Consider the following 22140-nt stretch of genomic DNA (forward strand, 5'->3'; position numbering starts at 1 on the left):
GCTTCAGGACCGGGAAAATCTGTCGTTCAAAGTCTGCTCCGAATTAAACAGCCGTCATCTTAAACTTCCTCGTTGGAGGAGCAGTGTTGAATCTCAGAAAACGTCTCGCAGTGTGAACCGCCTCTCAGTCATTATCAGCCAGACCACTTTTAATCAAGTGGTGCTTTGTCTCCACTGGGCCTGCTGTCTCTCCCCTCTGTCTGTCTGTCCCTCTGTCTGTCTGTCTGTCTGTCTCTCTGTCTGTCTGTCTGTCCCTCTGTCTGTCTGTCTGTCTGTCTGTCTGTCTTTCTTTCTCTCTGTCGGTCTCTGTCTCTCTGTCGCTGTCTTTCTCTCTGTGTCTGTCTGTCTCTTTGTCTGTCTCTCTGTCTGTCTGTCTGTCTCTCTGTCTGTCTGTCTGTCGGTCTCCCCTCTGCGTGTCTGTATGTCTCTCTCCTCCTCTCTGTCTGCCTGTCTCCCTGCCTCCCTCCCTCCCTCTTCCCCTCTGCCTGTCTGTCTCCCTCCTCCTCTCTGTCTGTCTGTCTCTCCGTCTGCCTGTCTGTCTGCCTGTCTGTCTGTCTGTCTCCTCCCCTCTGTCTGTCTCCCTCCTCCTCTCTGTCTGTCTGCCTGTCTGTCTGTCTCCCTCCTCCCCTCTGTCTGTCTGTCTCCCTCCTCCTCTCTGTCTGTCTGTCTGTCTGTCTGCCTGTCTGTCTGCCTCCCTCCTCCCCTCTGTCTGTCTGTCCTCCTCTCTGTCTGTCTGTCTGTCTGCCTGTCTGTCCATCAGAAATCCCGCAGGTTTAAGACCAAGCGAGAGGGGGCGGACTACGGCAACCGTCCAATCAAACTGGCGGGGAAGGTCATCATCCAGGAGATTTCCTGTCTGCTGCCCGTCCACAAAGCTCTGGGAGAGAGTTACATGTGAGAGACACAGACACACACACACACACACACACACACACACACACAGTACAATGGCTTTCAGACACGTTAGACAGTAATCCATGTGCAGGGGTTAAAGGTGCATTCACACAATGAATGTAACTGAAAGAATCTCAGATCTAATGCTCGTAGTCGCACTTGTTTAGCTTTAAGCTTTTTTAGTGTATCTTTTCTTATGTTTTAGACACAGATATGATAATAAAAATTAATAAAATAAATAAAATTATGTAAAAAAGAGACCCAACTACCACAAAGATAACCAATCCCACAAAGAGACATAGGACACTATCCTGCACCCAGCGCAGCGCAAAGCCAGACCCAAGTGTCTTTGCTAGTTTAAGACCGTCCAGCGCCCGCGTCATTTAAATCAAATGCACCTGCACCCATCTGTGGCCCATGGCTGGTCTTACAGGGAGGTGTGTTCAGGTGCATTCTGGGCCTGCTGGTCTTACAGGGAGGTGTGTTCAGGTGCATTCTGGGCCTGCTGGTCTTACAGGGAGGTGTGTTCAGGTGCATTCTGGGCGTGCTGGTCTTACAGGGAGGTGTGTTCAGGTGCATTCTGGGCGTGCTGGTCTTACAGGGAGGTGTGTTCAGTGCATTCTGGGAGTATTGATATCTTGAGGCAGCAGGAAGTGATGGCACCATTGACCAACAAAAACCTGGTCTAAAGTCAATAACGCAGCATTTCATTGTTATTTTAACAGAGCATTAGTAAAATGCTCCTAGGCTCATGCACAGCACGCACACTATGCTTGTTACACACACAGGGACACACAGCAGCACACACACACACACACACACACACACACACACACACACAGCAGCACACACACACACACACACACACACATGCAGAAGATTACAAATAAAAATATTACGGTGTAAATCCTCCATCATAACAGCAATGCTCCAAGGTCCAAACACGCCTGGCTTTTAAAGGGAATGGGAGATGATCTCTGATTGGTTGATTGCATGTTACACCCAAAACACACCTCTGATTAATGAAGACACTAAGTACAACCCTTTAGAACCATGCACCCGGCACACGGAGCCTTTTTATCAGCTGTCAAACTAGCAAAAGTGGATTTGGACACGCCCTAAACACACCTGCACCAGACGCTTCACGCCGTGCGCTTAGATCGTTAAAATATGGACCATAAAATGTTTGTGGAAATTGCTTTTTTAAATTGAAAAACGTGAATGTTTCTCGGGTAAGGACTCCTTAACCCCCCGCGAAATACAGTAGGTGCACCTAGACAGTACAATGGGTTTTAGACATTTGGTCAATTAAAACAAACTACGTAGATAGATAGAGAGAGAGAGAGAGAGAGAGAGATCGATAGATACTTACTTACTTTATCGATCCCCAAGGGTAAATTCAAGGTCCCAGTAGCTTAAAGACATCACACACAACATACATCATAAACAGGATGATAAGATGACAAATCCACATGAATAATAATATGGACAATAAAAAAAAAGATCCTAAATAAAAAGTAAGGTGCTCTATGAGAGGGTGTCATGGTGGTAGTGCAAATAAGTCCAATAGTGCAAGGATAAAGTGTAGAGACCAGCATTAAATATCGACAATATAAGAGAATAATGTAGACATAGTCATATAAAAACTAGAGCAGTGCAAGGATAAAGTTTAAAAACAGACAGCATTAAATATGGGCGTTATAAGAGAATAATGTAGACAGTAGGATAGACACAAATCAACAGTCAGTATTAGAGGTATGATGTGCTAACGGCTCCTATCAGATGTGTCTTCTGCCTGTTATACATTATATATATATATATATATATATATATATATATGTTATATCTTCACTGATCTTTCGATTCGATTACGATTATCATGTCTTCGATTCAATATCTCGATGCATCACGATGCATCAAAGACATTTTTCTATTAAAGCCATATAGGATATTTAATTCATAGCTTTTCAAGCTTCAAAAACCAAACATTCTGCAGTGCTCTAATACTAAATAAAGTGGATGCATAAAACTACAGCACTGAGCACATGGCACTTCCTGAATCTGCAAAACATACCAGAATATGTAAACAGAAATGTTGTTAGGCACATAAATAATCGATTATGGCCCGATGCAGCATCGTCCATGTTCACGATTCGATGCATGGATTACTTGATTAATTTCAACAGCTCTACTGTTTGTGTGGTATTAGTGAGTTAACGTGTGCAGATGTTTTCTGTGTGCTCAGTCTGAACATGAACGACATCCACGAGACGTGTCAGAAGAACGCAGCGGCGTCGCTCAGCGTCGGACGCAGAGACGTGGCCAAGGTAACCGTTTTCTCTTTTCTTTTCTCAACTTGTCTCAGAGAAGCCTGGCGACAGACTCAACCAGGGGTCAGGTTTCCCAGCGCTTGGCGCTGACCTTCAGCTTTCATCCACTTATCAAAAACGTTTAAAGTATTAAAACTTCCACGTCCTTAGTTCACTGTCTTTGGACCTGAACTTCCAGTTCTGTTGTATTGTTTGTGCAAAAAGATCCAAAGATCCACTATGAGAAACATGAGAATCCATTAATTTCATTTTTTCTATTTCGTGTGTGTGTGTGTGTGTATGTCTCTATGTGTGTGTGTGTGTGTGTGTGTGAGTGTGAGTCTGTCTGCGTCTCTGTGTGTGCGTGCGTGTGTGCGTCTGTGTGCGTGTGTGTGTGTGTCTTTGTTTGTGTGTGTGTGTGTGTGTGTGTGTGCGTGTATGTGTGTCTTTGTGTGTGTGTGTGTGTGTGTGTGTGTGTGTGTGTGTGTGTGCGTGTGTGTGTGCGTGCGTGTGTGTGTGTCTTTGTTTGTGTGTGTGTGTGTGTGTGTGTGTGTGTGTGTGCGTGTGCATGCGTGCCTGTCTGGGTGCATGTGTGTCTTTGTTTGTGTGTGTGTGTGTGTGTGTGTGTGTGTGTGTGTGTGTGTGTGCGTGCGCGTGCGTGTGCGTGTGTGTGTGTGTGTGTGTGTGTGTGTGTGTGTGTGCGTGCGCGTGCGTGTGCGTGTGTGTGTGTGTGTGTGTGCGTGCGCGTGCGTGTGCGTGTGTGTGTGTGTGTGTGTGTGTGCGTCTAGGTGTGGGCTCTGGCGTCTGCAGCGACCAGTCAAGACCTGAGTCCTGACTCTGACCCGGACTCAGAGACCCCCTGGGCCAGACACCCGTTTGGACGCCACCTGCTGGAGACTCTGTGAGTTACTTTGTTTTAACGGCAGCGAGATGATACTTCATGTCAGCGTGACTCTGAAAGGTTCCCTCCTATCCAGTGAATGTGAGTTTAACGTCGTCTCATGAAGTCTCTTCTCCGCTCCCATAAAAGATGAAGCTGAACAAAATGAGCTACTTTTGGGTTTTACAGTTACAGAATGGAGAAACGGGCGTACCTTCTGTACCTGCGTCAGAGGAGATAACTATCTGTGCCAGCAGGCGGCGCTAATCTATTCGCCATTCAAAAAAAGGGGGAGGAGAGAGGGAGGAGTGAGGGAGGAGAGAGGGAGGAATGAGGGAGGAGAGAGGGAAGAGAGAGGGCGGAATGAGGGAGGAGAGACGGAGGAGTGAGGGAGGAGAGAGGGAGGAGTGAGGGGGAGAGGGAGGAGAGGGAGGAGGGGGAGAGAGGGAGGAGTGAGGGAGGAGAGAGGGAGGAGTGAGGGAGGAGAGGGAGGAGAGGGGAGTGAGGGAGGAGAGGGAGGGAGGAGTGAGGAGAGAGAGAGAGAGGGAGAGTGAGGAGAGAGGGAGGAGTGAGGGAGGAGTGAGGGAGGAGAGGGAGGAGAGAGGGAGGAGTGAGGGAGGAGGAGGGAGAGGGAGGAGTGAGGGAGGAGAGAGGGAGGAGTGAGGGAGAGAGGAGAGAGGGAGGAGTGGGGAGAGAGGGAGGAGTGAGGGAGGAGAGAGGGAGGAGAGAGGGAGGAGTGAGGGAGGAGAGAGGGAGGAGTGAGGGAGGAGAGAGAGAGGAGAGAGGGAGGAGAGAGAGAGGAGCCCTTACACGCTACGTTACGTTACACACTTTCACTGGCAATCACATCATAGCCACGCCCTAAAACACCCCCTGCTTTATCGCAGATTTTAAAATCAACGAGACCATAATTCACTAAATGAACATCGTTCTGTGTTGCAGAAGACTTAAAACTAGCGATTGAGACCATAAACTCATTATGAAAATGTTTCCTGAGGTAATAACTCAGTGAGAAGTGGGTCACTTTCCCTTAAGCCCCTGACACACCAACCCGACGGCAACCGTTGGCAGAATAGGCAGTCAGACTGATCAGTCTCCCCGAGGTCCAAAAAGTGCCTCAGAACACACCGACGCGACGCCGACTTGAGCGTACGTTTGGTGTGTGCGCGAGACGTAATACATCTCCATACCAGCAGGTGGCGCTAATCTGTATTGTCACCCAAAAAATGAAAACCAGCAGCTTTGCATGGCGAAAGAAACGTCTATATTTCAGCGGATAATTTGTTTCTGGGTATATCAACTTACCACCCGAACACTGAAAGGGTCCTTGTTTAAAACGTTACGTTTTTAACATTTTTAACATTCACTAGAAGCGAATCCAGAATTATTAAATTTGGCATGATGAACGCGCATAGTGGACGCAGCAGAGCCGCGGGACTGCGCCCGCCCGCTCACATGACTGTTCTCCCGAGGTCCTGTAGCTAGCTGTAATAATGGATATAGCTAATGGTTGTAATTCACCATGTGTTCTATGAATACGTCCATGGTATTATCTTATGTCTTAAGTCATTGATACATCCCAGGGATGTATGTAGCTATGCTGTAAAGCCTGTTAGCTACGTGGATGTAACGTCATTAGCGTTTCCCAAACTGGCGGGCTATCGGCTAGCTAGCTAGTTGTTAACATCAGGGGTAGCTAGCATGGCTGTATTAAGATCTATAGCTACATAGCTAACTATATGCCTACATAACGTTACTACAGACATAGTGATTACATCGCCTTGGTTCTCTCTTATGATCCATCCGAGGGCTGTATGCTGTAAAGCTTGTAACGTGGATGAGAGCTGAAGCCATGGATGAGCTCTGTTCACGAAACTGCAGGCTAACTGCTAGCTAGTAGCACAACATAATTATTAAATCTCCTTGGTTGTCTAGCTAAATACATCTATCGTTTATGTAGCTAAGCATGTAAACGATCGGGAACAACGAAAACAGTGTTTAAAGTTAGTGAATATTTTAGACAATGAAACGGCGAGTTCATGAGTTCGCCACTTGTAAGAGACACGACAGAGAAGCACGAACGCGCATGTTGCTACCGGTTGCTACGACAACGCAAACAAATTGTTGCTAGTGCGCATGCCCATCGTGAGCCAACCAGCGTTATGGGCCAACAATGCGGAAGAGCCGAGCTCCATGTTTGCTTTATGCGCTTTTGAGCACTCTCATTGGAACGTACGGGGCTTCCCGCTGAACGCTGGACCCAGTTCTCTTCATACATCCATGGACGGCACGGAACACACCGAACAGACTCGAGTCACCGACCTCACCAGATGTCAGACAGCCGATTATCGGGTTGGTGTGTCAGGGCCAATAGACTTCTTCAGAAACCGACCTCCTTTTGCAACCGCACGTGTCTCCCCCTGCAGGAATTCAGATAGAAAGCAGGTTTAAGGAGTCTCCCCCTGCAGGAATTCAGATAGAAAGCAGGTTTAAGGAACTTACGCATTTGCAGCACTTCGCCGAACTGGATGCTTTGTCCATTTATATTAACAGTCTATGGACTCTACTAGGAGTTCAGGGCCTCAGACTAAACTCTGTGTCTGTGTGTGTGTGTGTGTGTGTGTGTGTGTGTGTGTGTGTGTGTGTGTGTGTGTGTGTGTCTGTGTGTGTGTTTGTGTGTCTGCAGCTTGGATCACTACAGTCACATGAGTGACGTCCAGACTCTGGCGATGCTGTGCAGCGTGTTCAAAGATCAGAGTGGACCTCTGGACTGTTTCTCTCTGTACGGACATCATCCGTCACGCTCCTCCATGCTGCCTCCGCACCACTCACGATACGTACGTCCTCACACGGTCTATTCCCTATTTATTTATTAAATAATTATAATTATAAAAAAAGCATTTTTATGAAAGCCTCCCATCGGCACGTTGTCTCTGAATGATGGGTAATTAAAGTTATGTTTCTCTGAATGAACAGATGTAGTGATGTGTGTGTTACGTTCTCAGCCCAGCTACACGTCCAGCTCCGTCACCTCGGGCTCGTGCTCCAGCACCTCGGACTCCATCGCCACCGTCAACTGGAACTCAGGTGAGACTGTCCACAGCGCCACACGCAGGTCCAGAGCGCCACACGCAGGCCCACAGCACCACACGCAGGCCCACAGCGCCACACGCAGGCCCACAGCACCACACGCAGGCCCACAGCACCACACGCAGGCCCACAGCACCACACGCAGGCCCACAGCGCCACACGCAGGCCCACAGCACCACACGCAGGCCCACAGCACCACACGCAGGCCCACAGCACCACACACAGGCCCACAGCGCCACACGCAGGCCCACAGCACCACACGCAGGCCCACAGCGCAGCACTACATCACTGTTTGAACCAGAGACGCATACTGACAAAACTTATGGTGTTTTTCCATGACATGGTACCTGCTCGACTCTACTCGCCTTTTCTGGTTTTCCATTACGAATAAAAGTCCCTGGTACCTGCTAACAGGTACTTTATTTAGTACCTCCTCAGTCGAGCTGAGGCGATCCCAAAAGGTGACGTGAAAACCTGCAGACTCCTGATTGGTCGGAGAGAATCGTCATTAATCGCTGCGTCATCATTGCTATAGCGACAGATGGGGGGGGTGTCCTGAACAAACCTGCCATTTTTAAATAGTTTAGCCAGCGGTGTGTTTCTGCTGCCTCCAGCTTCTTTTGAAACTAAATGCATGTTGTTCTTGTTTGCAGGTAGAGACTCTGAGCACGCCAACCCGTGGGGCGAGTCCTCCCCTGACGACTATCGCTATGGAAACCAGGGTTACAGCGATCCACGGGAAAGAGAGCGAGAACAGCACGACATGAACAAAAGGTGGCGTAAGCTTTAAAAGATAACTTTGTTTTGTTTCTCAACCTAGACTTCATTTTCCTAATTTCCGTCTTTAAGGAGTAACTCTGGTATTTGGTAACCTGGACCCTTTTTCTCCTGTTTCTGTGTTTAACATGAAATCACCATCACCAAACCCACCAGACTCCATGTAAATAATCAGTACTTTTATCATCCTGGGTATCCTGCTCTGTCTTTGAGAAAATGAAAGCTCAGATGGGCCGATCTGGAATCTTCCCTTTATGACGTCATAAGGGGAAAGGTTACCTCCCCTTTCTCTGCTTTGCCCGCCCAGAGAATTTGGCCCCCCCATGAGAGAGAGAGAGAGACATCATGGCTTTCAAATGAGCAAAGTGGCAGTTGGTCAAGACCACACACCCCCCCCCCCCCTCTCCTCCTCAATAGCATTTAAAGCTACAGACACAGAAATGGCACATCCTAAGGAAAGCTCATTGTGGGACTGGCTCTAGTGGCTGTAATTCTGGACCAAGGCTGAATTTAGGGAAAGAGACTTCAGATACAGTATTAGGGGACCACTAAGGCCTATATAAAGAGACTTCAGATACAGTATTAGGGACCACTAAGGTCTATATAAAGAGACTTCAGATACAGTATTAGGGACCACTAAGGTCTATATAAAGAGACTTCAGATACAGTATTAGGGGACCACTAAGGTCTATATAAAAGAGACTTCAGATACAGTATTAGGGGACCACTAAGGCCTATATAAAGAGACTTCAGATACAGTATTAGGGGACCACTAAGGTCTATATAAAGAGACTTCAGATACAGTATTAGGGACCACTAAGGTCTATATAAAGAGACTTCAGATACAGTATTAAGGGACCACTAAGGTCTATAAAAGAGACTTCAGATACAGTATTAGGGGACCACTAAGGTCTATATAAAGAGACTTCAGATACAGTATTAGGGACCACTAAGGTCTATATAAAGAGACTTCAGATACAGTATTAAGGGACCACTAAGGTCTATATAAAAGAGACTTCAGATACAGTATTAGGGGACCACTAAGGTCTATATAAAGAGACTTCAGATACAGTATTAGGGACCACTAAGGTCTATATAAAGAGACTTCAGATACAGTATTAGGGACCACTAAGGTCTATATAAAAGAGACTTCAGATACAGTATTAAGGGACCACTAAGGTCTATATAAAAGAGACTTCAGATACAGTATTAGGGGACCACTAAGGTCTATATAAAGAGACTTCAGATACAGTATTAGGGGACCACTAAGGTCTATATAAAAGAGACTTCAGATACAGTATTAGGGGACCACTAAGGTCTATATAAAGAGACTTCAGATACAGTATTAGGGGACCACTAAGGTCTATATAAAAGAGACTTCAGATACAGTCATAGGACCTTTAATACTGGACCAGTTTCAGAGATTTTTGTTCAGTCACAAAAACATAGGAAAATCCAGGTTAAAAATACTGAAGTTTCTTTTTAAAGATGGCAGTTGGACGACTGGTTTTTGATGTCACTCTGATGCCATTTCCTTTCCCCCGTGCAGACTGCTGGACCCCGCCAACACGCTGCAGTTTGACGACTTTAAGAAGAGTTACGGGGAAATCCTGCACCGCTGGGGTCTGAGGGAGAAAAGAGCCGACGTGCTAAAGTTCGCCTCTTGTCCTCCTGAACCTCACAAAGGCATCGGTACGTTATTCTGCTCACACACACACACACACACACACACACACACACACACACACACACACACACACACACACACACACACACACACACTCTCACACACACACACTCACAGGTTTGTTTCACTATCTTTGTGGGGACCCGACATTGACATAATGCATTCCCTAGCCCCTTACCCTAACCTTAACCATCACCACTAAATGCCTAACCTTAACCCTTACCCTCACCCTAACCATAACCTAATTCTAACCCTAATCCTAAAACCAAGTCTTAACCCTCAAACAGACCTTTAACCTTGTGGGGTCCAGCATTTTGGGCCCACAAAGCTGTCAGGACCCCACAAGTATACTGGACTTCCGTTTTTGGACCCCACGAATATAGTTAAACAAGAACACACACACATACACACACACACACACACACACACACACACACAACCACAAAAAACAAAAAAACTTTGATTGGCCAAAATGTATTGTGAACCCAAATTATTACTATCTCGCAGATCTGTGATCTTTCTCATGTAGTTCAAGTTCAATACTTTATTGCCATGTCAACACAGTTGATTGGAAGTTGTCTTGGTGCCAATCAGGTTAAAAAAAGCAAAACATACACAGGAAAATACAGTACATAAAAGACAATCACATAGACAATCATTCATCATACATCAATCATCTGGATGAAGACACCGGTTGTGATTTTGCTGATACTAACCAGTTGCTGTCTCCCTGCAGAGTTCGGCGTGTACTGCTGTTACTGTCGCAGTCAAGCTCGTGGCACGCAGTGTGCTGTCTGTAAGCGGCTGACCTTCCAGTGCGCCATCTGTCACGTGGCCGTCCGCGGCTCCTCCAACTTCTGCCTGAGCTGCGGCCACGGAGGACACACCAGTCACATGATGGACTGGTTCCGGCAGCAGGAAGAGTGTCCGGCCGGCTGCGGCTGCCACTGTCTGCTGCAGAGCACCTTCTGATGCCACGGACGCTCCGCAGACGGAAACCAACGCACCTCCTGGGAGAGACGGGCGGGGTGACGGGACGGATCTGAGCCTCTGACACACAGAGAATCAAACAGCTGATGGCGACGCTAGTCCGTCCAACAGAGGATAAATCCTCCTGACAGAACCAGAGAAAACTGAACTGGACTCTCTCTGTTTTGGACACTTTGCTTAAATACCCTTTAAGGAGACATTTCTGTATCTTACAGTCACTTGATGCTCACAGCGGCCTTACAGAGTCACAGGACTGTTATCAAATGTGAAGAATAACTTTCTGAATATTCTGTCAAGAAAATGAAGAATGTACTTTATGTAAAATAATAATTAAAGTATGTTTGAATTCAGTCAAAGTGTCTTTTTATACAAAAACTTAAAGGACCTTTAAACGCACAATCTGTAGATTTTCTACCTCTCAATCCAAACAATAAGAAAAGAAGCAGTTTGGTGAAGCAGTGTTGCATCATGGGAGTTGTAATCTTCTAACCATGCAGTCATCTTCTCCAGTTTGTTAGGGTTCCTTCAGTTTTCGTCGGTCAGCTTTTTATCCTCCTCTGGATTACGCTCCTCCGATGCTGTTGGGCTCGTCAAAAGTTACAAAAAAATCTAACATAAATAATAAAAGAATTTAAATACTTTCACCCAGGAAACAGGTGTTTGTTCCTCAAGAGTGTTTTAATCAAGGGGGTAAGCCAGCTTCCACAAAGCGTAGCTCCTATGGCGCCATTTTGATGCTACCAAGCCATCACCTCCCGTTAGCATCCCATTGACTGCCATTCATTCTGACGTCACTTTGACAGAGAATAACTTTACATCTGAAGAGTTTAAAGACTCTATTTGTCCGTTGTTTATTTCTAAAGAAACACGACAATGTATAAAAGGCTCCATTACCTTGTACCTCACGTTATGGCTCCGTAGCAGACGTTTTTATAAAAATAGGCTAACGATTGGGTCATAACCACGAGACTTACTGTCTCATAGTAGAGGAATTACCGTATAGTACAGGAGAAGCTCTCAGGCAGTTTGGACTTCCATTAGCTGTTTAAGTTTAATTACTAATGTTAACTATCATTTTAGTGATCAATAATTAGCCTGTGTCTATGTTATCTCCTTACATATACCTACGCTCTCCGTCTCTGCTAGATTGGGAATGATTGAGATTTCTCTTGGCACAGCTACCAGAAGACTTCCAACTTTCAGACAGGTTGCTCACGTCACATCTACGTCTTCAAGCTCAGTTGGAGGCTGCTCAGTAACGCTCAGCCATCACCGGGAAAGAGACTTCACTGGTCTCCGTCCAGAGACACGGGACCTGGGGGTCCATTTATTTTACTATCTATGGTTTTAAGCCGTTTTTTTCCAGGGGGGGGTGACCTGAGCATTGTGATTGGCTGTGTTTGGAGAAGGAAAGAAAGTCACTTCTTGTTACACTGTTGTGTCGTAGGGAGAGAATTGTTATTTGATAATTGATGAAATGTGTTTGATGCAAATGAAAACTGAGTGAAAGTGTGAGAAATAACTCGTGGTTTTGGAGATTGGGGGTGTAGTTTGAGTGAGAGGTTTCTAAAGTCATGTTAGGCCGACATGTAAACATTTAGTGTGGAAACAGTTGTAAAAAACTGGAATATGCAACCTCACTGTATGATACTAACTTACTGTGTACTTCTACTTCAGAGGAAAACATTGTACTACACACACACACACACACACACACACAGAGACACAGACACACACACACGCACAAAAACACACACAGAGACACACACACAAATTATATTATGTTTACATTCTTGTCTATTCATAGTCAGTTAATGTTGTTCAAATTTGTTAATTAGGATAAACCCCTTGAGATGTGTCATCTTGTTTTCGAGGGGGTCCCAACATATAACACAGTAATTACGTAACAACAGAGAAGTATAAAATCTAAAAAAATAAATAAATAAAAACAACAACACCACCTGCATATGATCATCAATACATTAAAACCACCAAAAGGCCAAAATGGCCAATAAAAAGTAAACAAGTAAACAGTAGTACAGTATGAGTGAATTTCTAACTACAGTCAAATATAAACATTAGGTATGGATGTGGATATATAGGATTGCATGCATCTTTAATAACAAAGGCAGTTTATCTTGAAGTGAGCAGACAGGGCATGTTTAAACAAACCAAGTAAAGAAATTGATCTTATTTCCACAGATAGATTATTCCAATCTGCTGGAGCCTTGAGTTGAGTAGAGTGCCGAACTTCATAGTTTGATGTATACGGTACAAGATACTGTTTTAAATAAGGAGGATAATTGAAATAAATACATTTAAATATAAGTTGAAGCCAATGAGTGTGTCTTCTACTACTTAGAGATGACCAATTAAGTGCATTATACATTATACAGTGATGAGTGAGATAATATTTAATAATAAGCTATTGCACTGTTCAATCCCTGCACTGTTTACTTTTACACGACCACCACTGCACACACTCATACACACTCTACCATCGCACCTTATCATGGTCATTTCATCACATGGTCAGTCCATACCAGACCTTTGTAATCACTTCACAAATTGTGAATTCTTTAAATTTCTGTGAGTTTTTTATGTATGTGACATATATGTGTGTATGTGTGTTTGTTGTGTTATGGTTGTCTAAGCTACTGGATGCCTAACACACACACACAGACACACACACACAGACACACACACACACACACACACACACACACACACACACCCCTCTTATCTCTGAATAATGTGTGTATGAAGACACGTAAGCATCCGTGATTTTAGATTCATGTAAAGGACATTGATTACTGGATAGAGAGCTGATGCTGCAAAGTTTCCTCTGATGCTGAGATAAAGAAGTCATGTGTGTAACAGATAACGAGCAGCTGCTGATGACAGTGGCGGATGCAGAACGTGACAGATGGGTGGGCCTGGATTAAGTCGAGGTGGGCCTGAATCTAGGCAGATGTCCCGAATCATCCACATAGTTCCCGAATCCAGGAAATTATACTAGAGCAGCAGTCTTGAGTTGCCTGATGAAACATTTTTCACAGGGCTTAAAGTAGAAAAAGGTAATTCATTATAGATGGATTATCATTTTCGTTGTTCAAGATACTGCTCATTCAACTTCCAATTATGATTAACTAGCTCATATTTTTGACTAGGCTAAATCAGCCAACATATCAACAAACTAGCTACTACTTTCAACATACTAGGTCATAGTTTTGACCTTAACCAAAACATTATTTCATCTCATGTATTGTTTTCTTGTCCCTGTAGAAATGTGTTTCTTTATGTTGAACATTGGACGCATTTGAGCAGAAGAGGACCATAAAGTGCTCTGATATTGGCGAATTTGTGTTTCTAGGATGGGAAAGGAATGTCCCGCCCTTATACACCTCTGATTGGCTGGTACCCGCTGCCTTCGTTTGTTGGATTGGTTAGGTTTAGGCACGAGGAAGGAGATTGGTTAAAGTTCGGGTGAGAATACCAGAGTAAGCCAATCAGAGGCAGGGTAGGGCGGGACATGTCTTCACCCTCCTAGGAAAACATAAATTTGCCTCCGTTTGTGCGTCTTCTTCTGAACTGGTTTAAACCGACAGAAAGCTGCCGGAGCTTCTGCTTCTGACCTGCGGGGAGAAACACAGCCTTCACCTGCACACAGTGAGAGTTCACACACACACACACCCAGCTGCAGACATTCACTCCCAGTACTATGTCAACTTTCTGTGTGCTGAGCCTCAGCAAAAATGAGTGAATGCAACTTGTTTAGCCATATTAAAGCAAAATCAAGATACCATGACACTTCTAGTGAACGTTAACGTTGTTCGTGGCAGATTGCAATAGTGCTTGCTACATTGATGTTACATTGACCAATGAAAACACCAACACACTTAACTTTTTAAATAGTTATCAGGCTTACTTATAATTTTACTGTTTTTAACATGTTATAGGTAAAATACACCACATACAGTACTAATATCCATGTTTAACTATACAGAGTAGTATTTTTTCATTGTGAATTTCTGATTGGGCGGGCCAGCTGTCAATGTGGGCGGGTCCAGGCCCGTCCAGGCCCGCCCACAGCTCCGTGCCTGGCTGATGAGGGTTGGTGTAGAGCGTATATGAGCTGAGTGGTGTCAGTGTTTGTCGACCTCGGAGCAGAATGGCTGCAGTCACAGAGCTCTCCTTCCTGCTGTTTGCTCTCATCAACAACATCCATGCACAAGAATGGATCTTTATCCAAAAGGAAAGAGGCTCTTACACCTTCAACCTCCCCGAGAACACCAACTCCTGCCTGATCTCCAGATCTGTTGGTGAGGAGAAGCTTGTCCTGTGGAACACCTCTGACCTCTGGTCCAACAGCTCCTCAGTACCTGAAGACCTGAAACAACGACTTGTCAGCACGGTGAATACTTCTTCTTACACCATCCTCAACCTGACCCATTCAGACTCCGGCCCGTACCAAGAGGAGTGCTGGACTGAGGGCAACGTGACGCATGACAACAACATCACTATTACTGTTTGTACTGCTTCAATAGAAGGGAGAGGTTTTGGATCGAGACTTGGAGAAACAGTGGACCTGCCATGTGCTGGATCAGCTGATAATCTGGATATCCAGTGGCTCAAACTGGACTCTAGATATGAGCAAGACACATGGAGCAGAGTTTTGGGGGACAATACGACATCAGTGATGGACAATGTTAGAGGAAGATACCAAGTGGTGACAAACACATCAGCTCTTCGTGTTTCCCACGTCACAAAAACAGACTTTACATGGTACAGATGTCTGATGATGAACCAACAGCAGTGTGTTAGCAGTTACACTGTAGATTTGTTCCTACCGCTTGAGATAATCTACCGCTCAGTGGGAGAGAGCGCTGTGTTGCCGTGCAATGCTGCTGACTCCACTGATGAACAGCCCCCACGTTGGAGGAAGGATAATACCAAAAGAAACTACATCACTCACCTAGAACAACAAAACCAGACTGTTCCTTCAGTAGACCAAAACTACTCGCTGGTGTTTTCATCTCTAATGTTAAATCACTCAGGTCTGTACTACTGTAAAGCCTCTAAAAGAGGGCAACATTATGTGCTGGTGGTGTGTCCCAAATTTGGCCCCCCTGCTGTAGAGCTCTTCTCAGAGGGAGAAGAAGTCACTGTCAGATGCAAAGATTGGGAAGGGGATAAGGTGCATGTTTGGTTTATCAAGTCGAACCGAACAGAGGGAAGAATCTTTAGTGTAACGTATGATCAGAGAATGAGCAGAGTGAGCAGATATGATAATGGGAACCTGGTTATCTCTAATATCTCAGTGGGAGACGCAGGGGAGTACTGGTGTATAGTTTCTAACCCAGATGGTGACCGGTGTGTGTCAACAGAGAGAACTGTGTTAGTGTACATGGAGCCCTTTGGGATTTACTCCACCTTCTTCAAAGTGCGATGCTCAGTGCTCAGTGTCCTGCTGCTGATGCTCTGTGCTGCTGTAGTCGCTGTGAACCTGAGGACACGGAGAGGAGCGCAGCTTTCAGCTCACACACACACTTAATATGCATATATGATCATTTCATAATTGGCTTTAATACAGCCTGGTATACACTGGCTTTAATACAGCCTGGTATACACTGGCTTTAAAACAGCCCGGTATACACTGGCTTTAATACAGCCTGGTATACACTGGCTTTAATACAGCCTGGTATACACTGGCTTTAAAACAAGGGATGGGACACATTCATGCAGAGAAAACATTTAAACTAGAACACAAAAGACAGAGAGAGAGATTACAGAAACAACAAACAGAAATGATGGGAAATAAGACATAAATACCCAGTGATTATTATTATAATAATATAAAATAAGTTTTGAATGTCAGAAGTGAACCTTTGATCCTGACAGGGTGCAGATGTTCCCTTATCGTCTGTATTAGTATGTTGTGTATATATGTAGATGATATTATATTGTATATATATATATATATATATATATATATATATATATATATATATATATATATATATTGAGTTAGTTGATCTTTTCTTGATGTTGTTGTGGATGTGTGTGATTATAGGGATCACTGCTTCAGGCTGCACCCTGACCCACAGGAGGGGGGGGGACTGCTCTGTTAGGGGACATTGGTTTAATAGTTTAACATGTTGGGAATTCACTTTTAAACATTACTCTCACCTAAGAGTTTGTTTACAAATCATTTTACCTTTACGTTAACTATCACTTTATGTGTGTGTGTGTGTGTGTCTCTGTGTGTGTCTATGTGTGTGTGTGTGTGTGTGTGTGTGTGTGTGTGTCTATGTGCGTATGTCTGTGTTTGTGTGTCTGTGTGTATGTCTGTGTTTGTGTGTCTGTGTGTATGTCTGTGTGTGTGTGCATGTGTATGTCTGTGTGTGTCTCTGTGCTGAATAAAAGAACATTAAAATGTAAAAATCACGCATGAGGCGGTACTAAATCTGCAATGGAAAATGGAGGACGGAGCACCGTGGCCAAGTCGAGTTGAGCTGGTACTAGCAGTGGGTCAGCGCCATAAGTTTAGTTTCCATTGTCCAGAACTATCTGAGTAGATTTGCATAGACCCAGTACTGTCCGCTCAAACTATTGATAAAAGGTCCTTTGTTTAAACGAGGTGTGAATCTCAACCAAACTAAATGAAGCAGGTGTGAAAGCTCCCTCATACTGTATATCCAAACTAACTGTCATATACAACTAACTGTTGTATAATAATTAAGACACATCTTATTTGGTTGACGTGTTGCAGCTTCGTACCGTTTTATGGACTATTCCTTTAGATCCAGTGTTGGGAGTAACGCGTTACAAAAGTAACGCAATTACAGTAATGTATTCCTTTTTGCTGTAACGCAGTAATATAACGCATTACTAATTAAATTTCGGTAATATTATACTCGTTACAATCTCAGTAACGCGAGTTGCAACGCATTTTAACGCAACATTTAGTGGTGCATTGTTTTTTTTAAGAATTCACCAACACCGCGACACATTTCTTCACAGGAAAAAAAAAAAGCCGTATTATTTTCCTGTCGCTGTATTCGATGGTTGAGATGACTGCAGAGACAGATACATTTGTGAGATGGACATTATTTTCAGGAGTTATTACGCTGCGTTGAAGTGAGCTGTCCTGTTTCTGTTCCCGTGGTCAGAGCCAGAGACGGTACGGACAGCATGTATGTCCCAACAGGTGACGGTACGGACAGCATGTATGTCCCAACAGGTGACGGTACAGACAGCATGTATGTCCCAACAGGTGACGGTACGGACAGCATGTATGTCCCAACAGGTGACGGTACGTCAGCGGCTGACAGATATAAACATGTCGGGAATTAATGTTGAGGCTTGCTACACGTAAATATCATTGCATTTTATCAGCCGTGGAGAGTAACTCTGCCTGTAGTGGAATGGCTTCGAATGACGACCAAAAGCGCTTGTCTTTTACTGTGACCATTTAATGTTCAATATGTTGCAGTTTTACAAACAATTAGTGAACAACTTGAGCCTGACGGACATGTTGCTTCTCAGTAAGCTAGCAAGAGTAGCTACACAACAGACAACTTCCGTGTAGCCTACTTCAAAATAAAAGCACTTCCTGTGACGGTTCGCAGTAAAACTAAATTACTGTTAAATAAGGTTGTGTAGGCTACCTTTTCACAAATCAGCTGTAAATCAAGTACTGTAAATAATGTTAATAGTGAGTTTTAATCACACTATAATTGAACATTTCCTTTAGAGTGTTTTAACCTAAACAAAATGAATTTCTTCTTTATATTAATTATACAAAATATGAATAATCTATGATGTATTAAAGTGGATAAAGAGGAGACTTTATTGATCCGGTGGTGAAATTCACAAGCTAGCTGCCAAATCAAACTTCCCCTGTTATTTTGGTGAAAGTAACTCAAAAGTAATGCAAAAGTAGTGTAACGCATTACAATTCAGAGACAGTAATATTGTAATATAACTAATTACTCTCAAATGACAGTAACTAGTAATCTATAATGTATTACATTTTGGAAGTAACTTGCCCAACACTGTTTAGATCAGGGGTCTTCAGTGTTTTCCCCTTCACTGAGAGAGAGACAGAGCAGGAACCCCTACTGTATAAAATTAAGTTGCTTATTAAACTGGGCCTACAATAACATATAGGATGGCCTAAAGCCTTTGTACCTACCTTTTTAGTACCCTGGAAATCCAGAGTCCTCACATTGCAAGATGGCTACGGATGTACACCAGTTGTTTGAAACGGCTTTGGCCGCTACAATGAATGAGTTAGACTTGGCTTTTTATCTAAAAGAAGAACAGAAGACAGCGCTCCAATCCTTCCTTTGCAAGAAGGATGTTTTTTGCTGTTTTGCCGACCGGATACGGCAAGAGTTTAATCTACCAGTTAGCTCCTCTGGTAGCTAAGCGTTTAATCTACCAGTTAGCTCCTCTGGTAGCTAAGAGATTAATCTACCAGTTAGCTCCTCTGGTAGCTAAGAGATTAATCTACCAGTTAGCTCCTCTGGTAGCTAAGAATTTAATCTACCAGTTAGCTCCTCTGGTAGCTAAGAGTTTAATCTACCAGTTAGCTCCTCTGGTAGCTAAGAGATTAATCTACCAGTTAGCTTCGCTGGTAGCTAAGAGTTTAATCTACCAGTTAGCTTCGCTGGTAGCTAAGCGTATGGAGCTTATTGTTGTGATTGGTCGTAGTGTTATCCAATTGCATGCAGTGAGATTTTCAAATGCATGCAATTGCCCTCGAGCTGGGCCATTTTCATTACTCACTGCCAGACCCTTAATCTTTTAGGATTTGGGTCTGGATTGCCAGGCTACCTTTTTAGTGCATAGAAATGAAATAATAATTATTGGCATGATTGTTTTTTTAAATCATGTTTTCATGTCAAACATACACACAGTGAATCCTTTGGTTTCACTTTATCTGTGGATAGGGCTGGGTATCGTTAAAAAATGTTCAATACCAATACTGTAACTTCAATAATGGTTCAATAAAGATACTTATTTCGATACTAATTTCATGAAATAAAAAGAAATTACAACATTACGGCACAAATCTTAGTATTTGTTTCTCAGCTCCAACTATGTCTACCACTGTCTCTGTGTAACAGAGTTTTAGAGTGTGTGTCTCTACGACGTGTAACGTTAGACAGCCAATCACAGACATGATTAGAGCTTGGTAGAAGCATGCTGCGTGCTGATTGGCCCACTGATGCTGATAATATTTACTCCTTAGGTCAGTGTTTCTCAAACCGTTTCAGACCAAGGACCGATTACCCAATAAAACAGAAACTCACAGACCACCTCACTGCCAAAATATCCCCAAAAACAGGCCTCCTACTTCAACATCTTGTCAATTGACAGTAACGTAAACTATATTCCTCCGTATTTCCTTCAAAACATCACGCTGATCAATTTGTGCATTTGGCATTGTCGCAAAACAGCATATTTTTGTTGTACTGCACATTGCTGCAGATCCTCTTTTCACCATGTGTGTTCAGGTCTCTGTTTAAGCTACAGAGTGAGGCATCGCACTTTTATCCCATCTTTGTTGGGAGGCGCACATGCTCAGTAGCTAGGTAAGACTACATGCTCGGTAGCTAGGTAAGATCACATGCTCGGTAGCTAGGTAAGATCACATGCTCGGTAGCTAGGTAAGATCACATGCTCAGTAGCTAGGTAAGATCACATGCTCAGTAGCTAGGTAAGATCACATGCTCAGTAGCTAGGTAAGATCACATGATCGGTAGCTAGGTAAGATCACATGCTCGGTAGCTAGGTAAGATCACATGATCGGTAGCTAGGTAAGATCACATGCTCGGTAGCTAGGTAAGACTACATGCTCGGTAGCTAGGTAAGATCGCACGCTCGGTAGCTAGGTAAGATCGCACGCTCGGTAGCTAGGTAAGATCGCACGCTCGGTAGCTAGGTAAGACCGCACGCTCAGTAGCTAGGTAAGATCGCATGCTCAGTAGCTAGGTAAGGATCATATCAGCTAGCTGTTTGTTTCTCCAACTTCAGGGAAGGGAGGACACATTCAGAAACCGTATCTCACTCTAAACAGCATGGATGTTTTTTTTCCAAGTTGGTATGTGCGTGGAAGCACCAGAGACACAAAATAACTCCCCAAATCCCAGAAAAAGTGATTTTTTCATAATATGGGCACTTTAAGAAACAGTGTTTTGAGTTTTAAAGAAAACATATTTTACCAAATCTACGGACCACGAGCGGTGGTCCACGGACAACTCTTTGAAGAATACAGCCTGTAGGAATATTTCATATTTCATTCAAAGTGCCCTATTATATTTTATTATCCAATATTGGCCAACTACTGTTTCAAGGGCTTAGTATGATCAGTAAACATCTAACGAGCTGGGTGATCCAGGCACAGGCTCAGCAGTGAGGAGGTCTACCATGCTCACCATGAACTCTGGTCTAGTCTGCAGGGCCTGAGGAGACCAGACCAGAATGAGAGAGTCTCCAGTACACTTTAACTTGTTAATGTATGTTCTTCATCACATTGACATGTTCATTGGCAGCTAATGTGGTCAACCATGTCACACAATATTCTGCAGAGCAATTTAAAAAAGCCCTTATATTGTTTGCCTTTTTTTACTGGCTGGTGTAAGATTAGAGTAAAAGTAGTCAATAACGCCACACATAATGCTAGGAGAATGCAGATTTTATTCAAAATGTGATTTTAAAATTATTATAATCCTATTTCTATTTTAAAACAATATCCATTCTTACTCCCTTTGTGGCTATTAATGAATGTTGCTCAATTAAATACTTTATATAACCCTAAATAATTAACTGTAGCTTAATCTGACAAGCTACGGTAAAACGCTAAAGTAAATTGTTCTTCTGGCTGTTATTACGGCTCTCATACTTTTATTTTGACACGTTAATGTTACTTCCTGTCCAGAGCGCATTGGTTGTAGTCAAGTTTGATCTTAACACGTAAGACCAAAATAACATTACAAACGAGGCCTGCGTTCCATCAGATTTTCAATGATTATGCACATTATAAAAATGAGCCCGTATTCTCGTTCTTGGGTTTAAAACGGAAACATGAATAACAAAAAAACAACAGTTGAAAAACGAGCAGTTTTCCAGTTAATTTTGAATTTCTATGGACATTGGAAAAACGAGAAAACGGAGCTCATAGTTTTGTTTTTCCGTCCCATTTTTTCGTTTTTGGTTTAAAACGAAAAACGGATTATACTTTAGTACCCTGACAGTGTTATCGCGAGGCTACGGTTGGTTTTAACGTCACACGTTGAGTTTAGGAAAAGAAGAATGTGGTTGGGTTTAGGAAAACAACAAACGTGGAAAGGAAACATCACACGCGGGACGGGATCCCCGCTCTCCTGGGTGGAAGTCCTGTGCTCCCTACGCGGATTTTCAGCCTTTCATACAACTCGCTACGGCGTCAATTCACACGCAAACGCAAGGTACTGTAAGTCAATGGAGGCCATCAACATGTTTTC

General features: G+C 43.7%; 1 protein-coding gene across 2 annotated transcripts in view; it reads left to right on the forward strand.

The window, feature by feature from the left end:
- wdr59 (WD repeat domain 59) overlaps positions 1-17295 on the forward strand; it is a 47801-nt gene extending 30506 nt beyond the window's left edge. For both annotated transcript variants that reach the window (XM_031308516.2, XM_031308519.2), the window contains 9 exons: positions 761-894; positions 3140-3221; positions 3992-4104; positions 6770-6920; positions 7089-7170; positions 7827-7947; positions 9500-9642; positions 10374-10936; positions 17268-17295. In XM_031308516.2, the coding sequence (XP_031164376.1) occupies positions 761-894; positions 3140-3221; positions 3992-4104; positions 6770-6920; positions 7089-7170; positions 7827-7947; positions 9500-9642; positions 10374-10609 (1062 nt within the window). In that variant the 3' untranslated portion in view covers positions 10610-10936; positions 17268-17295. The remainder of the gene's footprint in view (positions 1-760; positions 895-3139; positions 3222-3991; positions 4105-6769; positions 6921-7088; positions 7171-7826; positions 7948-9499; positions 9643-10373; positions 10937-17267) is intronic.
- The last annotated feature ends 4845 nt before the right edge of the window (positions 17296-22140 follow it).

Source organism: Sander lucioperca, chromosome 3 (genome assembly GCF_008315115.2).
Source record: "Sander lucioperca isolate FBNREF2018 chromosome 3, SLUC_FBN_1.2, whole genome shotgun sequence".
Classification (NCBI taxonomy): domain Eukaryota; kingdom Metazoa; phylum Chordata; class Actinopteri; order Perciformes; family Percidae; genus Sander; species Sander lucioperca.